Below are 10,930 nucleotides of genomic sequence, written 5' to 3'. Positions count from 1 at the left end.
AAAGCCAGCAGCCAAATGCAATTGGTGTATTAGTTCTATAAACAAGGAATTAAAGAGAGGGGAAGATACATGAGTCTGGTTCAAAGAGCTAAAAGAATATTTGTAGAAAAGCCAGGTTTATCCATGAATAGAGTGTGACGGCTCGTTAAGAATGCTTATTAGCTATTTGAAGGTACCTGAGTAGTTATCACTGTGAGAAAGCAGTCTGCCTGGATACATGCAGAGTCTCCCTGGGAGCGCAGCTTATAGGAGAGCAAGGTCACAGGAGCAGGAGTTTATAAATAGACTTCGAAGCTGCAAAAGGAAAAATAATAGCTGTTAGTAGGGGACACATCAGAGAGTGAAAAACCTCTGGTCTCACACTTGTGCTGCAAGGATTTTGCTTAATTTGTTTAGTCTAAGCTTCAGCCTCCCTATTTCCTCTAAGATGACGATGAGAGTAGGCTGTGCAAGCTACACGACATCCTTGCAGAGAGCAAAGAGGGGTGCTAAACAGGAACTAGGACCAATTTCTGAGACTTAAGAAAGTGGTGTTGTCTGCAGAGGTTTCAGTGATACTTCTGCAGAGAGAGTGAAGAGAGTAAATCTTTCAAGATATAGCTCTTAGTCAATATCTGTTTATGTAATTTACATCTTGTGCTTTTGTCCGGGGCTGCCTCTGAGAGTGGTGTTTACTGAGAAGCGCTATGGGTTAAAGTCTACCTTTCTATTTTGTAAATATCTGTAAAGCTCCTGCAGAGCTTCTGTATTGTGATTCTTTTGTTTGACAACTTTTGCGTTGATCATGAAAACAATGAATTCCTAGGTATCCCGTAGTAGAAAGTTAATCTGAGCTACAGGAGGGGGGAGAAATGGTATGCCATTATATTTTGCATTAGCCTTTCAACTTCCTCAATCTCATTAGACTAACATGCCTTCCAGTGTGGAGATCCTGTGTTCAGTCAAGCTGCCTTAAAAATTTCCTGCATAACATTTTTCTAGTCAGTAGGTGGCATTTAATCAAAATAGCAGCTTCCCAGAGGAACTTTCATATTTGATTTTTTTTTTTTCTTCTGGGGGGGAAAAAAAAAAGATTCTGTTCATTTGATCAAGATGTTTGGGCCTAACAGTTTCAAACAAGAATGTTTTCACTCTTGTTACGAACCAACTTTTAAATGTGGCTTCTTTTTTCTTGTGTTTTTAAAAGTTGATACTGTTTTACTGAGTTCAGAATAATTTTGGTGGCATTTAGTTATGCACATAATCAAAACAAAACCAAAAGTAGTTTAAAATTCTTCAGGGTGTTTCTGTGATTGTGCAGCTCAGTGATTTCCCCTCCCCACCACTGACTACTTTTAAAGGAGACAAAAAAGACGAGACAAGAGGGGATGGAGGGATGGGGGTGTCAAGCAGCAGACCTACACTTTCTGTGTAAGGGTTCAGAGGAAACTGCTTTAGGATGGAACAGACTGGAAAAGACTGGCAACCACTGCTCCAGTCTGACCTCTAAGATGCATGGATCTAAAATGGATATACTTTGGTTCGTGCCGGTTTAAACAACCAAAGCATCCGGGTGAAAAAACAAATCCCATTTTGATTCACAGATTTTTGTTGATGGAGGGAATTTGTTCCAATTTCCAGTGAAACATTTTGAAGCAGCAGAATTTCAGGAGTGAATTATCCTCACCTCCTACCACTGTTACAAACCTTACCTGCTCCGAGGTGCGGGCTGGGTGCCGGGAGGGTGTTGGATCTGCCAGGGGAAGCAAATGGCTTCCTTCCCGGAGAGAACCTAGGAGCTTGACTCCAGCACTGACACTGCAAACTGCCCTCTTTCTACAGCCCTTCAGTCATGGCGTTAGAGTAGTCATAGAATGGTTTTGGTTGGAAGAGACCTTAAAGATCATCTAGTTCCAACCCCTGGTGTAACTAGGCCTCACGATCCAAAATGAGTGCTCCGGTCCAAGGCAACGGGCAGAGAAATGCCTCACAGATTTATCTTTACCAGCTACCAGTCTCATGCTTTCATCAGCCTAAACCCCACTTAATTTGAAGCTGAAGTGTAGCTATCTGTGCAGGTGTAAAAATATACACTTTACCTCATGATCTGAGCGTGGCCGTGCGTGGGTATGTGCTCACGGACTCTCCTCAGAGGCGGAGGGGCTGCCGGGGGGCAGCAGGCCCAGGTGGGGAGGCCACCTCTGCCGGGCCCTGCCGCCTGGCACCTCCTGCATTGCAGATTCCAAGGTTCCCTGAGAAAAAAAATAAAAAAATAAAAATAAAGATGAGCAAAAACCGATGGTTAAGCAGATGGTTTAAATGTTTTGCATTGCCTTTCTCTGCGGTCTCCCTGTCAGCTTCTGTTCTGCCACGGAAAAGAGTGGAGGAAAATGAAACAGTGGCGCTTCCCTTTGTGGTGGTAAAGAAATGAAAAACGGTTTGATGAACATTTTTTAATCTACATTCTTTTTATCGAGGAGAAAAAAAGAGGATAGCTGGATTTTAGCAGGAAAGATGAAGAATGGAAAAAAAAAACCCTGCAGCTAGCTCAACTTTTGGACTCTATGCAATGTTAAAAGGTGCGTGTGTTTAACTGGCTTTTTTTCTAGCTTGAAGGCTATGAATGTGCAGCACAAAAATGTATTGTCTCAGCAAAATCAGCTGCATTTTATGTCTCATGTCTACAAGGAGAGAAACTCACTGAAGGGAAAAATGCAGGGTTTTTGGGGAAAGCTCCATCCCATTCAAGTTTGCAGTGGGGCTGAACTATCAGCCCCTCGGGCCACGGCAACTGCTCAGCAACTGCCAGAGGACTTGTTTGCTCTTGGTGTGACCAGTCAGCCCATTTGGTGAATCTAATGCAATCAAAATATACTGTAGGTTGGGTTTCAGGAGAAACCTGCAGTAGCTGACCTCCAGCCTCAAGCTGGAGAAGTGTTGTGCTGCTTCTAGCCATTCTGGACCACTAAGACACCTCAGCGTGGGTAGTATCATTACTACAAAGGCATGAAACTGGGTTTTTCCACTTGCCGCAAAGAAAAGAGGCAGTTCACAGAATCATAGAATGATATGGGGTTGGAAATGACCTCTGAAGATCATCTAGTCCAGCCCCCTGCCAAAGCAGGTCCACCCAGAGCAGGTTGCACAGGAACGTGTCCAGGTGGGTTTGGAATGTCTCCAGAAACAAAGACTCTACCACCTCTCTGGGCAGCCTCTTCCACCCTCAAAGGAAAGAAGTTCCTCCTCCTGTTTAGATGGAACTGCCTGTGTTGAAGTTTGTGCCCGTTCCCTCTTGTCCTGTCCCTGGGCACCACTGAAAAAAGACTGGCCCCATCCTCAATTTAATGAGAATCAACATAAGGGACATTTTTTGATCCTGTGAGACAGGTGGACCTTGTCGTTATCTCCAGATCCTTGCCCCAGGAAGCCCACTTAGGTCCAGCTTAGACAGGACATCTGATCTCCATTGGGCTGTGCATGGTCTGCTTCAGAGTGTGCCCTCATCGGATGGCATTTCCAGTCAGTGTTGGTAGAGCTGGCTCCTAGTGCTCTGTCTAGAAACCTTAAACCAAGATGGAGGTTCTTTGAACTAGGTTCCGGGCACATAGATACAAATGCAAGTAGTGGGAGACATGCCTTTTCTTTTTTCCTGTGAGAGTCGGAGGAAAAGGATGAAGAAATTATTTGTCTCTGTTTTTGTGGGTGGAGGCACAGTGCAAGGGTTGTTAATGTAAACAGCCCCAACTGACAAAGAGCACTGTGGCACGGTCTGCTACTACATTAGCTACTAGCTTGTCTTTAGCTCTTGAGTTTTATTTTTTACTACAGATGATTTGGTTACAGCTGTTTTGCTCCAGTGAAGCGGAGATTAAGTGGAAGGGCGTATTGAAACAGGACTTTTCAGCCCCATCAGCAGTTCATGCAGGATGAAAAAGAGAAACGGTGCTTCCGTTTCTGCTGTGTGGCTTAGAAATCCACAAATGACTGTGTGGCTGCTTAAGGCCTGGCAGCATCTAGTGAGGGGGGCACTGCTGGATGGGGAATAATCCGGGGAACTCTGGTCAAACAGCATGGAGGGGCTGCTGCAAATGGCCTTCTGCTGTGTCAAACTGATGCAAAACGAGCAGAAGTGGAACACATTTTAGGCTTGATTCCAAGTTAGGAAAGGGAAAACAATGATGTTATTTTATCTATGGGTTGGTACTAATATTCTTTTTTGCATCTCCTGTGTGTCTTCTATTCATCTCACCACTGTGGTTTTGGCTAGATTGCAACTGGGAGTATGTGAATATTATATCAGGGAATACATGAATGGCCTAAAGTGGAAGTCCTAAGGCCTGAGCCTCGTGGATATTGGCACAGCCTTTCACAGGCTCTGAGCTTGCTCAGCCTGTGCTCAGAGCTGCCCAGAGGCCTCCCAGCCATGTCCATAGAATCATAGAATGGTTAGAGTTGGAAGGGACCTTAAAGATTGAGTTCCAACCCCCTGCCCTGGGCAGGGACACCTCCCACCAGACCAGGTTGCTCCAAGCCCCATCCAGCCTGGTCTTGAACCCCTCCAGGGATGGGGCAGCCACAGCTTCTCTGGGCAACCTGTTCCAGTGTCTCACCACCCTCACAGCAAAGAATTTCTTCCTAATATCTCATCTAAATCTACCCTCTTTCAATTTAAAGCCATTATTCCTTGTCCTATCACTCTACTCCTGATCAAGGGTCCCTCTCCATCTCTTCTGTAGCCCCCTTTAGGGACTGGAAGGGGCTATAAAGTCTCCTTGGAGTCTTCTCCAGGCTGAACACCCCCAAGTTTCTCAGCCTGTCTTCATACGAGAGGGGCTCCAGCCTTCGGAGCATTTTTGCTCCAACAGGTCCGTGTCCTTCCTGTGTTGAGGACTCCAAAGCTGTGTCAGTGCAGTGCAGCGTCAGTGCAGCACTGAGCTCAGCCAGGCCTGAGCATGTCTTGGTGGGGTTCACACCAAGAAGGCAAAGTTAGTTTTTCCCCAGATGCTTTTTCAGGGATTTGAGTGAAAGTAGATGTTAGCAGAAAACAGATGGCTTTAACCACGGAGGGTAAAATCCCCTCAGGTTTCAGCCACTGTAAGGCCATGATCCCACTGAGTCTCAAGGTCACCATAAAATTCTCGGGGAGAAGCAGTTTAGGAAACACTTGAATTTTCTGTGTAAAAATGTTTAAACTCCACCTCCCCTTAAAAACCAATTATAAAGCCTTTCAGAGGTGTTATTAGGGAGAATAAAAAAGAATAAGGGGAGAATAAAACTGAGAAGTAGCCTTCCCCCAGCCCCATAGCTAATCCAAGCTCCTTTATGTTGTCAGTGAGCTTATGGTGTGTGTTTGCCTTTTGGTCTGAGTAGCCGCCTTGACCATTTTAGTAGAGAGATCAAGGACTTAGCATTCATCTCAGCATTCAAATGTACTTATTTTAAGGGTACTGCATTTGAGGAAGGACTCCAACTGTTGCCTGTCCTTTGGGCATAGGTTCTGTCCCACCCCACCTTTTCTTTGTGCATATGATATGGGGGTAAATACTGGTTATTCTTGAACCAGGGAGAGGCATGCAATGGCTGCCAGGTTTGTGCATAAGCTTAATTGTTCTAAGTTGCTCTGGGAGCTTGGTGGGTCTTGAGCATGTGGTTCATTTGCTCTTCACTTCTGCTTTCCTCAGGAAGTAAGTGCAGCAGCTAATCAGGTGATTCACAGTGGAAAGTTTAAAGAGCAGAGTGGGAGCTGCTGCATACACCAAGATGCCGAGTAGGACAGCAGCCGTAAAGCTCATTTCTCTGCATGTGGTTATTGCCTGCATCAGGAGCTGCTGAGCCTAGGAGCCCAGGTATGTCGAGAGATTTGCTGTGAAAACAAAAGGAACTGCCTGTTAACTATTGAGGAAAACTGCAGTATTATCTGCAACTGGTTTGTTGCGGTAAGATCATTCTCAAACAGCAGAGCTTTTAGTCAAAGTTCACCCTAAACTGCAGTGCAAGGAGGAAAAAGAGCGCTTTGCTTCTATCCTTTAATCTAGGGATAATAGGATTGTGGATGTAAGAGTTCTATCTGTTGCTGCTGCTAGTGAAGACTTGTTAGATATGGTTTAACCGCATGTCCTTTTCCAATGAGCTCTTGTTTTGAGATGATCATTGCCCTGGTTTTGTTCCTTTGAATTTGTTACAACTCTATTGTCTGTTTACAGACCAGAAGCATTCTGTTTGCTCTTGAGATGGGCACATCACTTCCAGGAGGGCCACATCTCAAAAGCAAGTATGCCCAGTATCTCTGCTTCTCTCTTGCCTGCAGAAGGGGTATGTGCAAGTCAGAGCAGAAACTGTTTGCAGTTAGATATTTAGAAACTACTTCTTAAAACAGAGAAAATGAAGAGTGGGAACATGAGGGAGAGCCTAAGTCAGTTTCATAGCTACTTTCGGATTGCATGGAGATGTTCTTCAAACAGAAATAAAGGAAGAGAAATGCAGTCAAGTGTTTGAAAATGAGTTGATGAGTTGTGAGGTTGTACTGCAGAAATGCCTTGTCCAACTTATACAGACTCAAGGTAAAAGTATGCTTGGTCAAATGAAGCGCTACTGTAAATGAATTCAACTCCTTTGGTAGTAATAAGGTCAAACCTTGAAACAAGCTGAAATGATACTTATATTGCTGAAAAAGTAGGGGCTGTGTCCTACTGAAATGGGACTTGTTCTTTGAACGATGCTCAATGTTATCCAAGCTGACAAGTGTTTTAAAACCTCTCTATTGTTTGTGTTTTGTCAGCTATTTGTATCTCAAGGCACCAGCCAGCTTAGACTTTCCACAGCTTTCCTGTGGAGGTATTGGAATCTCTGTTATTAGCATTTAAAATTATTGACTGGCACAACTGTTTTGTGAACGGATTTATCTTGGCTGCCAAGGAAAGGAAGGGAATATAAAGAAGGACCACACAGTGCATTTTTGGGGTGCTGTGAGCCATGTGTTTCTCATAGTCGCCAAAATTCTGGGTTTTAATAGTCAAGAAAAGCCTATTAGGAGAAGGAATACTTAAGGCAGGTAGTCCTGCTACTAGGGGTCTGATATTTAGTCTAATATGCTCCTTGTCATCTGGACAGTTGCAGTAAATGAGGAGGCAAATTGTAGTCTTCATTTTGCTTTCATGTACTTTTGGAGGTTAAAGATTTCCATATACGCTCAAATACCTGGGTTTATTTTTTTTTTTTGCAGATACTTACCATAAAAAGTGGACCAAACTCTGAAGTTTGGTATGAGACTTGATTTGTGTTTTAGTCAACTATCTTGCCACGAGACCCTTCTCTGATAACAAATGATTTTAAGTGTATGAGCAAACTTCTGCATCTTGTCCTTCTGCCAGCTCTGGTCAGGCCTTTCTTCCCTTTTGTCTCGCCAGTCTGAAGAGGTGTAGCCACATTGCAGTGAAATTTCACACAAGCTTATTTAGAATAAAAGGGAAAATCCATGAATAAGTTCCACTTCCTCTCTGTTACCTGACACTACTTTCTGAATGACAGTGTCAGGTTTGTTTGATATGTTTTCACTTTCATGTCTTTTAAAATCTTTATTATTTAGACTTTACTTTTTTGTATCACTCTGATATTTATAACTTATCAAAACAGAAATAAACCGTTAATTTACACCGAGGATCAGGACAAATGGTGGGGTGTAGCACAGAGCCAACATATAAGACCTTTTCAAAATATCTAAGCTATCCTTAATACCAAAAGTACTTGAATGTGATATTGTGACTGGTCTAAAAGGATAGTTTTCCTCCAAGAGGAGTGAAAAATGCAAAGGATTTAGAAGTCTGAATGAAATCGTAGATGCAACAAGAAGGAAAAGGCTATTGGGAGCAGGAGCGATTTAAAGCCGATAGTGCAAGTGGAGACAACAGACTAATACTAGAGGACTGATATTTAGTCTAACATACCCCTTGTCATCTGGACAGTTGGAGTAAATAAAGAGGCAAATCATAATCCTCACTTTGCTTTCATGTACTTCTGGAGATTAAAGATTTCCATGTACCCTTGAATGCCTTACATAGTCTGTTACATTAAGGTCTTCATTAATGAAGTTGCATGCGCTTATCTGGTTTTAATAGTTTCTGTGGAGAGGAGAAGAACTCTTTCATTCCGTAGATCTGTAGAGTGAGAATTTTTTGAGTCACCAGCCCTCCCTTAGCTGGTGCCACCAGCAAGAAAGGCCTGGTAAGTGAGTTATGAGTAGAAAGAGAGAAAATTGGTGGTCACCATTCAGTGCAGTACCGTTCAAGCTGTGATGTTGATGGTCAGTCACCGACCTGAAGCCTACATAAGCACTTCATTTCATTTCTCCATGCCTCAGTTTCACCATCTGTGAAGGATTTGGGGCTTCTCTAGACAAATGACCAAGGTGGGAGTGAGTTACTTGTTAATTAGCATTTATTTAGACTTAGCAGAGTAGCTTCCAAGGTGAGAGATTTCCCTTAGGAAGAGAATGGTGCCATTTGGGATGCAAAAGCAACCTCATTGAAGAAGTAACTCTGAACCATGCTTACTGAAGGCCCTAGAACAGTACCCAGACTTTCTTAACACACTGTACAGCTTGACAATGAGTCGAGTGGGCTGAAATCCCGTTTTAGGGTTAAGTATAACATATGACAAACGTAACTCCCACACAGTCATGAGGAACAGTCTTCCTGTTTACTCTGTGCAGACAGTCATCACACTTTTTCTGCTCACAGGGCTGTGTTGTCTTAACAGAAATAATTAAGGAAAACAACAGCAGCAAAACACAAAATGTTGTTGAGGCAGGAAGTTCCAGATTGACATCCCTGGAGACTGGCCAAAATTTTGTAGCCCTCCATCTCCTAGTGAAGGATGGAATATGGGCTGTGGTAGAATAAGTTCCCCTCGTCTGTGGCTTGAAGGATCAATGTTTGCATCCAAGCCTAGGTGTCTGCAGGGACCATCAGCCTGCTGCGGGTGCTATGGTACACAGTGACAAGATAAGGTCACCCTCCTCACCTCTGCAGTGTGGAGCTACTGCCCGAGCACAGAAGTGAAACTGGTTTATCTGGCTTGGTGTGGGCAGGATGCAAGCAGTAAGCAAACTGCATAACTGATGGATGGCAAAAGAAGAAAATCCCAAATACAATAGTGTTGGCTCAGAATTTTGAAACCAGGCTCATAATAGTTTTTCTAAAAATTATTTTAAGGGGTGTATATATTGGTAGTGCAGAGGATCTGACCCAGTTTTTTAGTTACATTTGCTTTTTGACTTTTTTATTGACAAGCTAGAGTGGTAATCAAAGAGCCACTACAGAGGAGGAACCTATTCCCTAGAAATGGAGGTACATGGGTGTTCTACTTTGAGGAAGTATAATGATGTGTTAAAGATTCTTCTAGGCTCTTAAAAGACAATGTATTTGGTAAGTAAAGTGATGAGCTATGTTCATCTTGGTGACAACTCCCCAGCTGCCTGCCCACACTGTGATAATTTATGTGTGTCATATTTTGAGTAGTGAGATGATGTCCTAGGCATCAGTATGCATATGGCTGATTTTGGTGGAAACTGGAGAAGCACAATTTCTCTTGGTGTAAGCGTTGTCATTATGTAGGCTCTGGGTAGCAGGGTGAGTTCACAGAAGCCTATGGAAAAGGAGTAGGTTTGCTGTGGATTTAAGGCTGTGACAGTGACCTCCCAGAAGACTATGGATGAAAACAGGGCTGGAAAGTAGAGGAGAGGACTTGGAGTTGAGATGAGGGTACCAGAAGGATTCCTCTACCTGTAGCGCAAGATGGACCCATTGTAGATTCAATTTGATGGAAATGAGGCTGCTAGAAGCTCCTTCACTGAGACATATCCATTTCAGTTTACAGGGTCAGCAAACCAGGTAATGTTGTAGTGAAAATACTTCCCTCTTGCACAGAGCTGTACGCCTGCAGGATAGAAGAGCTGGATGATGCTGACTATTTGGGCCAGCACATCCATGTGGGGATTACTTGGTTTTCCACACAGCTCCAGTTCCAGCCAGTGCTTCGGCCCCACTCCAAGTGGGGAAGGCATCAGAGATGTGCAGCTTAGTTTAGCATCCATTCTCAGTGAAATGTGTAACCTGGCTCTCGGGCAGTCCTCTTCTGTTCCAGATCTGATGATGGTAATAGTTATGATTTATTTTACAAGTAGGGGGACTGAAGTATAAGGAGAGGATCTGGCTCAGTGGCAAAGCTGGGGCTAGAATCTGGGTTTCCTGTATGGTTTACCAGTTTGTTCTGCCAAAGACCAGTTGAGGTGTGTAGCACATACACACATGCCTCATAGGAGAGGGGCTGAGTAGCTAAGACTGTCAGTGTTTATGTTCGTGGGACAGTTGACGGGTAAGAGATGATGCTAACTGTAAATAACAGAGTATCTTTAACTTCAGGTCTCATTTCAGCATGGAGAAAGGAGCTGAGCTCACGTGGCAGTTGGAGGTTTCGTCTGGCAAAGCAGGACAGGAAGAGCAAAGCCCTGGTGATGGAGACAAGACAGAAGTTCCAGGAGAGCATGCACACAGCAAGGACGAGCCACTCCAGTGGGAGACTCTAGGCAGGCAGTTTGTAGAGTATGAGCAGATGGCTCCATTTCTCATCCCAGAGGAGCAACAGAGAAGGCTGCTGGACTTTCTTCCCCTCTTCCTAAAGGTTTGTTCTTGTTGCATTTGGTGCAGGTGCCAAGGTGTCTCTATGCATTCTGCAGTCACCTTAGTCAAATGCCAGTCAAGTTAATTGGAGCATGATCCCTTTGCCTAGGTGAGAAGTACTTTTATGCTGTTGGGATCCTGGGGCAACAGATTCTTATCCTCCTTCTGTCTGAGTAACCTGCTACATTGGCATGAGAAAAGTATGTGGGGGAGCACTGCTTTACTTTCATGAATGGCTAAATTCTATTCTTGGAGTCAAGATGATGTCTTGATGA

General features: G+C 43.8%; 1 protein-coding gene across 1 annotated transcript in view; it reads left to right on the top strand.

Moving 5' to 3' along the window:
* Positions 1-5,743: 5,743 nt before the first annotated feature.
* The window catches only part of WDFY4 (WDFY family member 4), a 191,015-nt gene continuing 185,828 nt past the window's right edge, over positions 5,744-10,930 (top strand). Inside the window, exons 1-2 of the mRNA XM_014958090.1 lie at positions 5,744-5,825; positions 10,398-10,656. Of these exons, the coding sequence (XP_014813576.1) occupies positions 10,411-10,656 (246 nt within the window). The 5' untranslated portion in view covers positions 5,744-5,825; positions 10,398-10,410. The remainder of the gene's footprint in view (positions 5,826-10,397; positions 10,657-10,930) is intronic.

The sequence above is a fragment of the Calidris pugnax genome, unplaced genomic scaffold, assembly GCF_001431845.1.
Source record: "Calidris pugnax isolate Ruff unplaced genomic scaffold, ASM143184v1 scaffold352, whole genome shotgun sequence".
In the NCBI taxonomy this organism is placed as follows: Eukaryota; Metazoa; Chordata; class Aves; order Charadriiformes; family Scolopacidae; genus Calidris; species Calidris pugnax.
Note: the sequence above shows the minus strand (reverse complement) of the source record. Positions and strands in the feature narration are given on the sequence as shown.